General features: G+C 41.1%; 1 protein-coding gene across 1 annotated transcript in view; it reads left to right on the top strand.

Annotated features, from left to right (window-relative positions):
• Nucleotides 1-8,338, top strand: part of LOC117552646 (zinc finger and SCAN domain-containing protein 31-like) — a 34,026-nt gene extending 25,688 nt beyond the window's left edge. The window contains exon 4 of the mRNA XM_034226221.1: nt 6,783-8,338. Within this exon, the coding sequence (XP_034082112.1) occupies nt 6,783-7,642 (860 nt within the window). The 3' untranslated portion in view covers nt 7,643-8,338. The remainder of the gene's footprint in view (nt 1-6,782) is intronic.
• Nucleotides 8,339-13,307: the final 4,969 nt, after the last annotated feature.

Below are 13,307 nucleotides of genomic sequence, written 5' to 3'. Positions count from 1 at the left end.
ACTTTGAGGGTTTGTGACTCTGCCGACCGTTAGCAGAAAAAGCTACATAATACACAAGGGGATGGGTAATGACCGGAAAAGCATGACATGGGACCTTTAACATGCTCTGTTCAGAGGAGACAGCGTGTATTAGGCCAGTGGAAATCTGTACTTTGGTCTGATCGGTCCAAATTAGAGATTTTTGGCTCCAACCTCCGCCTCTTTGAGAGACGCAGAGAAGAGAAGGTGATGAGGAGGTGAGATGGTGAGATGGGGGGGTGCTTTGCTGGTGTCACTGATGATTTAATCAGAATTCAAGGCACCCTTAACCAGCATGGCTATATATACAGAATATATTATAAATATTGGCATATGTTGGCAATAATTGATTGATGAGATTTTACATTAATTTATATTAACGTTTTAATTACTTAATGACCTTTGTACTAGTTCCCCTATTCTTTATCAAGTAACATTTTAGATTTATTATTGTACATATTTATTCATTGATTTCTTTATGAATTATTCTCGCGCAATTTGAATGAATCCAAAGTGTTTGTTTTATTTGCTTTTACTAGGGGTGTAACGGTATACGTACCTGTACCGAAATTATTCGGTAAGGGCTCTTCGGTTCGGTGCACATGTGTATAAAGTTGAGCTCAAAAATCCTCCAGCATCATTGAAGTCTCCGGTTTGGGAACATTTTGGTTTCGCAGTTACGTACAAGGATGACGGACAAAGACAGGTGGACCGAACCAAAGCTTTTTGTCAGCATTGTTCAACTAAAATTAGTTACGCGGCTGGCAATACATCAAACTTGCACACTCATTTGAAAAGGCATCACCCGAACGTGAATATCACCGGTACCAAAAGAAAAAAGACTGAAGTGCAAACCCAACTCCCACTAGTATTTAAGCCTCCACCACTCGCAAAAAGTTCAGACCGAGCCAAAGCTATTACAAACGCCAAATATCCTTATGTTGACATATTAGCAAAGCGCTACCTGGCTGTATCTGCTACCTCTGTCCCTAGCGAGAGGGTGTTCTCCAAAGCAGCAGACATTGTTAGTGCCAGCAGATCTGCCTTTTCGGCAAGCAATGTGGACAAGTACATTTTTCTTAAAAGAACATGAGAATACAATGACAAGCAAGCAAATCCTAATATCAAGCTGGCTGCTTAGGTACTAGTGTTAGAGCCAGTATTTTGATTTTATAAGAAAGGCCACCTAATTGTGACGTCTGTAGTCAACGCACTATAAAGGACTACAATTCCCACGGCGCCTGTGCTAAAGCCACAGTGATGGGCAACCTGTTGAGAGACGCCGTCGAGGAACAGTTTTTAACCGTACCGTACACGTACAGATGTAGCACCTCATTTCAGACTCCAGCTTACAGCTTCCTGCCTACGACCTGCCTAAGACCAGTATCGAGGAATGTTAAGCCCTCCCACTATTTTCCAAGAGGGCGTTGCCAGATTTTCAATTTCAGGTTTTAACCAGGAGATGGCGCTTCATTCAAAAATACAGAAAGACAAGTTTCATGGACTTGCAGTTGTGTTTTGAAGAGCATTTGAACACGTCAATATTTTAGATCAACTAAAGTATATCTAATATTGTAATTCAATAATATATAGTCTTTATATATTAAATAATCATAATAATAATGTAAATGTTTACATTACACTTCTTTATTTGTTATGCTCATACTTTTACCTTTACAATCGTTTGCTTTAATATACAGTATATTTTTTGTATATTTTTGTGTTTGCTTCCTCCTGCTCCCTTTCGGACACATACTGTATGATTTATTAGGGCCCGAGCACGGAGCGCTAGGACCCAACGGCGTCCCAGCACGAAGTGCGAGGCACCTATTGTTATTGGTGGAATTATTATTTTCTGCTGGCGTTTCCTGTTTTTGAGGCCTTTAAGACGCTGACAAAGTTGTATAATTTTGCACGGACGCCAGGACTGGTGAAAAATACAATATTCTGGAGTCAATGGGTTAAATATTCCAACGTGCTCGCTAGCGCCACCTATGAAAAACCCATTTCGGAATAAATGTACAAAGTCGCACCGTAACTCCAAATGACCTGACATTTTGCACACATATCCGGGTGGACCTGCTCTACAAATAATCTTCCTGGAACCCTAAGCTCCGCCTACATTTTTTAAAATTCAAATTAGCATAATGTTCAAAACAGTTAAATATTCACTTAAATTTCCATTTTCAGTTTTTCAACACCAAACTTCGTATACAGCATCGGTGGAGGGTCAGACACATTACCCTAGGAGATGAGCATGTTCAAACGATAAATATTTCCGCCATGAATTAAAACGTACTCGCAAAAAGGCAGGGCTTAGAAATGAATGCTCATAACTCATCAACAACGTATCCATTCACCACAGATTTTGGTGGAAAGGTTAAGTCTGTCTTGGGAAATAAGCACACCAAATAATTTTCATTTAGGGCTATAGGGGGCGCCAAAAACACCACCAATTTATAACTCAAGAGCGGATGGACGAATTATTATTTATGTTTTTTACACATACTCTCGGGGTGACTACGAACTCAGATTTAAAGTGTCGCAACAAATGCAGAATGTGGGCGTGGCCTATACATTTTTTTAAAAATTGCGATAGCATAAAATGAGCTTCGGACGCAAAACTTGGGACACACGTCAGAGCCCAAGACCTTTTCGAGAATGTAAAAAAAAAACGTACATTTTCAAAAAAACTGCTCACTAGCGCCCCCTATTGTGTGGTAGTCACATAGTTTCTCAGAACTTAACGAATTTTGGCACATTCCTCATGGAATTGCGGACATATTTGTACATTCATTCCATTAGCCCCGCCCCCCAAAAAGTCGGCCATTTTGAAATATGTGCGTTTTTTATGCATTTTAAGCACATTCTTGCGCACTCCTCCTAGGGGAATGATCAGAAAAATTCCAATCCAGGACACGTTCAGCCCCTATCCAATATGATACTTAATTGAGGAGCACATTTTTGAAACATTACTCGTGGAGGTCGTAAGCTAACAGCGAATACACAATTTTTGACGATTCACATGGCGCAAATTGCTCCAAACTGCTCGCATATAGTTTTTCCGATATTCACGAAACGCTGTATACACATTACTATTATGATTGCACACATATTTCAAATTGCCTTCCATTAGCCCCGCCCCCCAGGAAGTCGGCCATTTTGAAAAATGTGCGTTTTTCATGCATTTTAAGCACATTCTTGTGAACTCCTCCTAGGGGAATGATCGGAAAAATTCAATTCCAGGACAAATTCAACCCCTATCCAATATGATGCTAAATTGCGAAGAAAATAGTTGCTAGCTCAAACGGGGAGCTCGTAAGCTAACGGAGAATGTACCATTTTTGACGATTTACATGTCACAAATGAATCCAAACTACTACATTTCCATTTTTGGAAACCTTTACAAAGTGGCACCGTAACTCCGAATGACCTGAAATGTTGCCCACTTATTCGGGTGGACCTACTCTACATATTATGTCCTTGAACCCCAAAGCTCCACCTACTTCATTTTTTTTTTATTAGCATAATGTTAAAAACAGTGAAATATTACCTTAAATTTCCATGTTTTCTTTTTCAACGCCAAACTTAGTATACAGCATCAGTGGAGGGTCAGACACATTACCGTAGAAAATGGGCATGTTCAGTTGATAAATATGCCCGTGATTAATCTAAATGCGGGGCTGCGGACCGCAGTTTTAATTATTATTATTAATATGAAGATATTATTAAGATAAGATGTTACTTTATTGATTGAATATTTTAGTTTAGAATGTGCTGTCCCACGGTAATTCAGAAGGCTCACGGTCACATTCCGACCATTATTTAAAACAATAGGTGCTTTCACACGTCTACAGTTTGATTTGTATAGAGGGAGCTCTGTGGCAACTACAAGAGAGTTGACAAATGTTATGAATAAAGATCTACTACTGATATCAGAGTGGGTCATAAATAATAAGTTGGTACTTAATGCGGGAAAAATAAAATCGTTATTAATAGGATCAAATCATCAGTTAAAAGGTGAACCAAAATTGCAACTACATTTAAACCATATTGAAATTGAACAGGTCAAGGAGACAAAATTGCTAGGTATAACCCTGGATCATAAATGATCTTGGTCTAAACAAATTGATAATGTTGTATGTAAAATGGGAAGGGGTGTGTCACTTGTAAAAATAATTGTAAAATATTTGCCTATGGATGTCAGTAGACAAGTTTTGGATGCTTTGGTTCTGTCGCAGCTTGATTATTGTTTGGTTATATGGTCTAGTGCTGCTGAAAAAGATTTAAACAAACTACAAGTAGCACAAAATAAGGCAGCACGATGTGCACTGCAGTGCTCCTACAGAACCAGAGTCACTGAAATGCTGGAGACACTGAAATGGTTAACTGTCAGACAGAGGTCAACTTATATTTTATTACATTTTGTCAGAAATATTACAGTGACTCACTCACCAGATATATTATTACAAAGGTTTATAGCGCAATATGCACAACATAACTATCAAACACGACATACAATAGAAGGAAGGTTTGTATTACCCAAATCTAAATCAAATATGGGACAGAAAACAGTCATGTACAGAGCCATGATCAGCTGGAACTCTTTACCGGTTCACATCATTCAGGAACATTCTCAAGTACATTTCAAAAGGTTGCTAAAAAATTATTTAAGTATTACAAAGGAAATTTGAACTGTGCCTGTGGCTATGTATGCATATATTATTATGTACACTTATTTGTATTTACTTTTGTTTGGCCTTAGGATGGCGATAATTGGATGACCATTTTAGTTTTCACTTCATTTCACTGTAAATTGCATGAAATTATGAGCTGTTTTGTTTTAATTTTGTTGTATGTTTATGTATGTTTTGAGTATGTGAGGACCCCAGGAAGAATAGCCAATGCTCATGCTAGTGCTAATGGGGATCCTAATAAAGACATAAAGTCTGGTTCGAGTTTGACAATATTATTTGAACTGGGATAATTGGTAGGGTTTGTTGACCACCGGCCCCAGTTAGGGATGCATATCGTTGACTTTTTTACGATGCCGATACCACTGAACGATACCGATACTCAACCGATACATATCGTGATACTTTGAAAATGTATCATCCCACAATTACTCCCATGAAGCGCTTTACGATATAGTTAACATGTCAAATGAATATTAAATTCAATTGTGGGACTTCTTGGACCTTTTAGTTCTGAACAAACAATGAAAAATACATACAAAATATGAAGAAAAACGATTATGGAATATCTTTTATAACACCCGCCATCAGGTGTGCCGCGTGAATAGCACATCTTGTCAATGCAAACAGACCGTTATAGCACCGTTATAATTAATGTTAAACCTGAGATTCGACTAGAGAACAAATACATAATAGAATAATGGTCATGAGATCTCGGCATTGCACAAACAAACACATCTCATCTTTAAAATCAACATTTACCTTCACTGGTGAGAGAAAACAAATCCCATCACAGTTCATTTGTGGGACTTTTACCTTTCTAGTATTGAACAAACAATGAAAAATACATAAAATATGAAGAATAACGATTATGCAATCTAATTTACAACACCATCACGGGCCACGGACTCACTTTTAAAATGAATTAAAAAAAAAATATATATATATATATTTTTTTAAAGTATCGAAAACGGATCTGATTTCGGTACGGTATAACGTAGCCACCAGTAACCGGTATTTCAGTAATACCGGATACCGGTATGCATCCCTAGCCCCAGTGTGGTTTCTGCCATTTAAAGAGACTAATGCACTGCTTACAGAAGCTGCTTGGGTGTATTTATCAGAGTTGTCTTTTTGTTCAATTATTTTCTTGTAGATGTGCAATATTGTTGGATGTTTCATTGAACAAACTTCACATTTCATTCTTTTCTGACAGTCTTTGCTTAGATGTCCTTTCGTTAGACAGCCAAAGCATATTCCTTGTGCTTTTAAGCAGTCAATCTTTTCATTGTGAGATTTGTTGTTCATCTTACATGTTTCACAGGTGTGTTCTCCTGCACAAAATACACAGCGCTTCTGAACAGTAATTAGAGATGTCCCAGACCGATCACGTGATCGGGGATCGGAGCCGATCACGTGATTTTTAAAAGATCGGAATCGGGAGAAAAAGATCGGGGATATATTTTTTATTATTTTTTTCAAAATTATTTTATTTAATGTTACAAAACAAAAATGACCATCTTCACGTCTTAAAGTCATCCTGAGGCCTTAGTTTTGGTTTAAAATTACACAACATCATGTATACAGCATTAAAATGCAACATACGAAATAATCAAGAAACATCATAAATTAAACACTGACTGGGAACATTATACTGCACCATCATTACTTTTACATAAGAAGGTGCCGTAAAATAATCTGTTTATACTTGCATACTTTTACTTAAGGTTTGAATGCAAGATTTGTATTTGTAACTGAGTGTTTTAATTCTATACTGTAGGCGTAGTGTATCTGTGAACGATCCCAAATACAATTCATTGTTTACATTGCAGCTAGTGCTACGCCAGAAGAAAAAAACCTTTTTAATTTTTAACTGGAAGTGGAAAGGGGCTGGGCTACATAAGGTGAACAAAAATACACAATAGGTGGGACTAAGAAAGATAATCTGAAAATATAAAAACAAAGGCATTAATTAGGGCTGCAAAATGTCTCCCATTGTAATCGTGATTAGATTTTTAAATGCTAACACTTAACAGTTTGTTCTGACTGTGTGTTTCCTGTTTCCTGCAGATGTCCAGCAGCTGGTGGTGGTTAAAGAAGAGCTTCTCCCTGACCAGCAGGAGTGGAGCACCAGTCTGGACCAGGAGGACCCAGTGCCCCCCCCACACAATAAGCAGGAACAGGAGGAACTCAGGATCAGTCAGGAGAGAGAGCAGCTTCAGGAGCTGGAGGAGGCTGATATCATCAATACCACGTTCACTCCTGACCCTGTGAAGAGTGAAGATGATAAAGAGAAACCTCAGCCCTCACAACCTCATCAAAGACAAACTGAACACATGGAAACAGAAGCTGATGGAGATGACTGTCGAGAACCAGAACCAGCCAGGAACTCAGATCCAGAGAGCAGTTTACAACCAAAGACTGAGGACGACACTGACGACTCTTCTGAACCTGACACTGGAGACTCTTCTGAACCTGACACTGAAGACAGTGCTGATTGGAAAGAGACCAGAGAACCTGCTTCAGGCTCAAACTCACTGAAAAATAGACATGAATCTGTCAGTGATCCACAACGTAGTGCTGAAAATAAACCATTCAGCTGCTCAGTCTGTAAGAAAGCTTTTTCACGGAATTATAGTTTAAAGGCACACATGAGAGTCCACACAGGAGGGAAACCCTTCAGCTGCTCAGTCTGTAAGAAAGCTTTTTCAATGAAAACATATGTAAAACGACACATGTTGGTCCACACAGGAGAGAAACCACACTGCTCAGTCTGTAAGAAAGCTTTTTCACAGAGTGGAAGTTTAAAGTTACATATGAAAATCCACACAGGAGAGAAATCCTATAGCTGCTCAGTTTGTACCAAATCTTTTGTGCAGAGTGGAAATTTAAAGAGACACATGAGAGTCCACACAGGAGAGGAAAAATAGAGCTGCAATGTTTGTAACATTTAAATGGCATAAAAGTTTCAAAAGACACAAGTGTGTTGGTTGTCAGCTGCTTTTTTAACTGCAAGGGAATACATTTGTCTATTTTGTATCCTGATGACCTAATGCCGTTACATGTAATACTTTACTCCCTAAGCCTGTTTTCACCCACCTGCAAACGATTCGCTAATAATCACAAATGTTAATTTATTTGACCCCTTGACTCGACTATTTCTTATTTAATAATCGTTACATCTCCTCAGGACCAAGTTCCCGTGTCCTGCCTTTCACCTGCTGATCACCCACTGCTCATTTAAGGTGGACTGACCTTTACAAGGGACCAGCTAGTAGTGTCTTAATGCAAACTTTTTGTAAAGTGATGCAAGACCAAAAACGTGTTGTTGGGTTGTGTGCTCTCTGCAGGACGGTGTCTGTACTCAAAGATTGTTTATGAGATTAGAGCTTCACTCTGTTTTTGTTGTCTAAACAACGCCAACAGAGCGATACGTCTTCTTTCCAGCAGATGGCATACATGTTACATTATCCAGTTCAACTGTCATCCACATATTAATGATTCAAAACAGCAATGTGTAAGATATGGCTAGTAATTGACTATTTCAGCAGAATGTGAAGAGGTTACAGTCATGAGGCCATGTCCAATATGTTTATGTTTCGTTCGATTAAATCTACTGAAATGAGCATTCAATGACTAAATTATTCTTAATTACTGTCATTATATCATGGGTTTGCATTGCAATATTAGAATGCATAAAACCCATCTTTATTTCTTCCAAATTGCGGCTGTTCATTGTTTAGAAGTCCGCTGTGTTTCATCCAAGCTTCCACTTCGTGCTCCGATAATGCTGAAAGTATCTGTCGTATGCTTTACCTGCTCCAGTAACAAAAGTCTAATTCACTGGACAGAGACAAGAGATAGTGGATGGATCCAGAGGAGAGCCAGAAGATAGTCTGCATAGAGCCTTCAGGTTCTGAAAATGATCAGGGATAGAGCTAGAAAAAAACTCCAAAAACCTGAATCGAGCTAGAAGATAGCCAGTACAAAGCCAAGAAAGACCCAGTAGAAAGACAGGAAGGAGCCAAAAGAGTTTGTATTTTGTAATATTCAAGCTCTTCTCTTAAGATATTAGAACTTCCTATCTCAACATGTACACTTGTATGCCAATTAAAAAAACCTTACATTTTTGCTGCCAATTATTGAGATTGTTTCACAGCTTTTTCTTAAATATTTAGACTTTTTCTTTACATATAGATTACATAAGATGAACAGCACGATCCACTCTGCTGGATTCTGCCCAAATCTGCTCAAAATGCATGCAAACATCTCGCTGCATCCATACTCCTGCAGTTGTATTGTTCTGGATTCATAGTGAAGTGTATTAAATGTTCTGCACTCTTATTGGTATGTATTTAATTTAAACTGAAATACCCATAAAGTCAGAAAAGAAAAGAGACTCACTTAAGGAAAAAGGTTCTGAACCAGTGAGAGTTCTTCATTTGCACAGAAACATGGACAAATATGTAAAGTTGTGACCAGATGGTGTCGCCCTAATCCGTGTAATTGGTATAATTAATACCCCAAATGTGCATTTCATTACATTTAAAATCCAGCCTTGTTGCTGGTGGGATTATTAATTATATAGTTTGACAAAATGTAGAACTGATAATGCAATTGAAGAAAGATCCCTGCTATATCCATTGTATCTGCTGTGTGCAGTGCCAGGTGGCAGCAGAAGTGAAATAGTAGTAGCAAACATATTTAAGTTATGCTCCTTATGTTAAATGTACATTCAGTTTATGCATGACACTGAATTATCAACAGCAGAAGTAACAGCTTTTATTACCTCAAGTACTTCAATAACTACAACTTTGTGGAGTCAGATTGATACAAATACCTATTTCTGTTCGGCTCTTACACAGCTAGACTACAGTAGAGATCAATGTGTAAGTATAGATTCTGCAGCAAAGAAACGAGAGATCAAATGAGCACAACACCAGCAGCGTATGGGAAAGTGGTTCAGTGACACCAATTTGGTCCGGAAACCTCACCTCAACCCAAGCCACATGCCTGAAGTTCACATGAGATCAGACTGCAGTTTAATGCCACTCATAAAACATTCCCCTGATCTGAGGAACATAGTTTAGTGAGAAATATAATGCTTTTTAAGGAAGTAGCCCTCGACTTGCTGAATACTTCCTTGAAGTCCAGATATTCCGGTGGAACCCCTGTAACATCTGGAACTTGGCTGGGGTTTACCGAACGCTGAGGCGCGGCAGCCTGTTTCAGGCAGATCAGATGACAAGAAGGACTCCAACCCAAAATGGCTCCCGTCTCCCAGTCAATGTTAGGGTTGTGGCGGCGGAGCCATGGATAAACCAGGATCAGCGGAATATGTGGAGACCGGAGAACATGAAACTGAATAGTTTCGTGATGGTTCCCAGACAGGAGCATGTGAACGGGTACAGTCTGATGAGTCACTGTCCCCAGCAGGTGACCGTCTAAAGCGTTGGCTGGAACTGGGCGAGACAAAAGAACCCGGTCTATTCCCAACTGCAGCATAAGCTTCTCGTCCATAATATTCGCGTCCGAACCAGAGTCAATAAAAACAGCAAGCGCCTGAGAGCTATCCGGTAATAGCAACCTGGCGTGGCTCAATGGTCTCCGAGTGGGAACAAATCCAGGGGTTTGGCTCACCAGTATGTTCCCCATTACTGCTGAGCCTTGCCTTTTACCGGGCAGTGAGAAACAAAATGGCCGGCCCGGCCGCAGTAGAGACACAGATTACGACGTCTGCGATGCTCACGTTCCTCCAAAGTGAGGTTGGTGCGACCCACCTGCATGGGCTCATCCCCCCCTGGTTGCGGCTCTGGAGTGAGGTGAGGTGTCGTAGCCAAACTCGGACGTCGGGGCGCCCAGGCATGTTGAACTCCCGCCGATCGTCGCTCCCGTCTCCGTGTCTGGATGCGCCGATCCATGCGGGAAGTCAGTTCAATCAACCCATCCAGTGAATTGGGCAGATCAAACGACACCAGCTTGTCTTTAATGTAATCCGCCAAACCACGCAGATAGGCGTCACACTGGGCTGCATAATTCCAGTTGCTGAGGCGGCTCCGGGTGCGAAACTCAATGGCATAATCCACCACAGATCCATTACCCTGGCTCAGGTTCAGTAGTCCTCCTGCAGCGTCTGGACCCACAGACACGGGTCCAAACACCTTGCGCAGCTCCGCAGAAAAAGCGGGGAACGAAGAGCAGGCGGGTGTTTGTTGCTCCCATTCCGCTGTGCCCCATAGTCGGGCTTTCCCAGTCAAATGATTGACCGTGAAGGCCACACGAGCAGCTTCAGAAGCGAAAGTGTGTGGCTGCAGCGCAAACAGGATAGAACAGTTCGTAAGAAACTGGCTGCAGCCCTCCGGTTCCCCGGCGTAGCGCTCCGGAGTTCCCACCCGAGGCTCCGGGGTAAATCCCATCAGAGGTGATGCAGAAGCTGGTGTCGACGGCATAGGAAGAGGCGCTGGAGCGGCCACTCCTACCACTAGCTGCTGCACAGTAGCCGTTAGCTGCTGTAGCTGCGCAGCTAAATAGGTTAGCGTCTGGTCATGTGAAGAGTTAGCATGATGAGCCTCGGTGGCCAGGGCGGCTATCGAGGCTTCCTGCCTCTGGAGAGCGTCCTCAACTCTCACGAAACGGTCTCTAGGTGCAGAGGAGTGCGCTGGGTCCATGTTCTGGCCAGATTGTTCTGTCACAATCTTAAGGAGAACCCAAATGCAGCACTCGAGAAACCAAGGAGAATTGGTAATACACTTTATTGGAGATTCCACTGGATCTGAGGAATTCCAACCGAGCAGTTTAACGCACCGGAGGACAGCGGGCAGAAGGTGAGTCAGGGACAGGCAGAGAGTCAGGGAGTAAGCGAGGCGGTCAGCGGGGATACAGGCAGGGTCGGATAACAGGCCAGACAGGATAGTCGAGGGACAGGCAGGATCAGGGAACAGGCAGAGCAGGCATATCGAGGACAGGCAGGGTCGGAACCGGGTAGGCAATCTAGTTTCAAACGCGGGAAAGACAAGCATGAGGCAAAGTACAATCTGGCAAAGAGTGTGTGTAAGGTGCGGGTTTAAATACTGGCAGAAGCTAATGGGTGCAGAAGAGAAAGAGAGTGAGCTAATGAGTGGGTGTGGAAAACAGGTGAGACAGGTGAATGGAAAACTACTGGTGAATGATGGAGCAGACTATGACAACATGCTTCTGTTGTAGTCCACAACAGCGTCAGGAACGGTAACAATCTTAGTCTGCCACACACCAGCCCGTTTCACTTTCCTCCAGACAGTCTGTCCACTGAATCAGAAGATGCAGAGGGAGGCTGAGTTAGTACTGGTGCAGACGTCCGGCCGCGTAGCTTGGATGTTGATGGCTCTGGGGCAACTGTATGCTGATCTGATGCACGTCGTAGCTCGGATGAGGCAGATGTTGATGGCTGTGATCCAGAATCCATTTGATACTCGTCTTCATCACTGTGAAAACAAATGTGGAAAAAACAATTACTTTGATTACTTCACTGGCTTATTCTTTCAAAAATGTAACACAAATCATAAATAATTCCTCCATTTAGCGTGTGTGAAATTATTGAAATAACAGTATACACACACACATATATATATAGACTGATATACAATAGGCCTATAGCTTTATTTATAAACTGCTAATAGTCAATGTATGTAGAACTACAAAACAGCATCGTATATATAGACTGGGTTGATATATAATACAGCTTTATTTATATACTGCCGTGTTATAGTCACGAAATATTAATCTATTTATAAGTGTTCACCAACACCATGTTCCCATTGTTTTCGTTTCTCACAGAACAATGTCTGTAGAACTACAAAACAGAATCCATTTGGCGTGTGTGGAATAACAGGGGTTGAACTGGGTTGATATACACTTTATTTATTTATATACTGCCGTGTTATAGTCACGAAATACAATTAATCTATTTATACGTTCACCAACATGATGTTCCCTTTGTTTTAGTTTCTCACGGAACGATAACGCTACAACAACAAAGCGGCGTCCATTTTGTATTTTGCGAGTGTGAAATTCAATTACTATAGATTACACCAAATACACAGCTAATAGATACAAACAGAGAGAGTACATACCTTTCCTGAAGTTCATAATCAGGGTCTGATTGTGGCCGAAGTACATCCTCATCTTCTGACGGAGAGTCAGCGCAGTGCGGTGGAGGTGCAGATGTGCAGCTGCTCTGCTGCGCTATGCGTATAGGTGCCGCTGCTGGCATTATTCCTACTACGCAGTACGCAGGATCCTATCTCTTGAACCCATTGGTCGATGTTGGGGTTGACACCTTTTTGAAACTTTAGAGCCAGTAGAATCGAGGGAGAGTTAGTAAATCCCGCTAAACACTTACGTCAAGGAGAGAGATGCTTGCGTAAACAGCACATGATACAGCCGGAGCCCCGGACTGCACAACTTTATAGCCTACCTACTCTGCGGCCATGTATGTAATGATGGATTATCAGGATTAATTCTAAAGTGACTAAGAGACATTGGATTAACCTTGAGCAGCGTTTTTATTCCCTTGAACACGACTTTTGATCACAAAACAGCAACGGTAAAACATAATTA

The sequence above is a fragment of the Gymnodraco acuticeps genome, unplaced genomic scaffold (assembly GCF_902827175.1).
Source record: "Gymnodraco acuticeps unplaced genomic scaffold, fGymAcu1.1, whole genome shotgun sequence".
In the NCBI taxonomy this organism is placed as follows: domain Eukaryota; kingdom Metazoa; phylum Chordata; class Actinopteri; order Perciformes; family Bathydraconidae; genus Gymnodraco; species Gymnodraco acuticeps.
The sequence above is the reverse complement of the archived record's forward strand: the minus strand, read 5'-3'. Positions and strand labels throughout refer to the sequence as shown.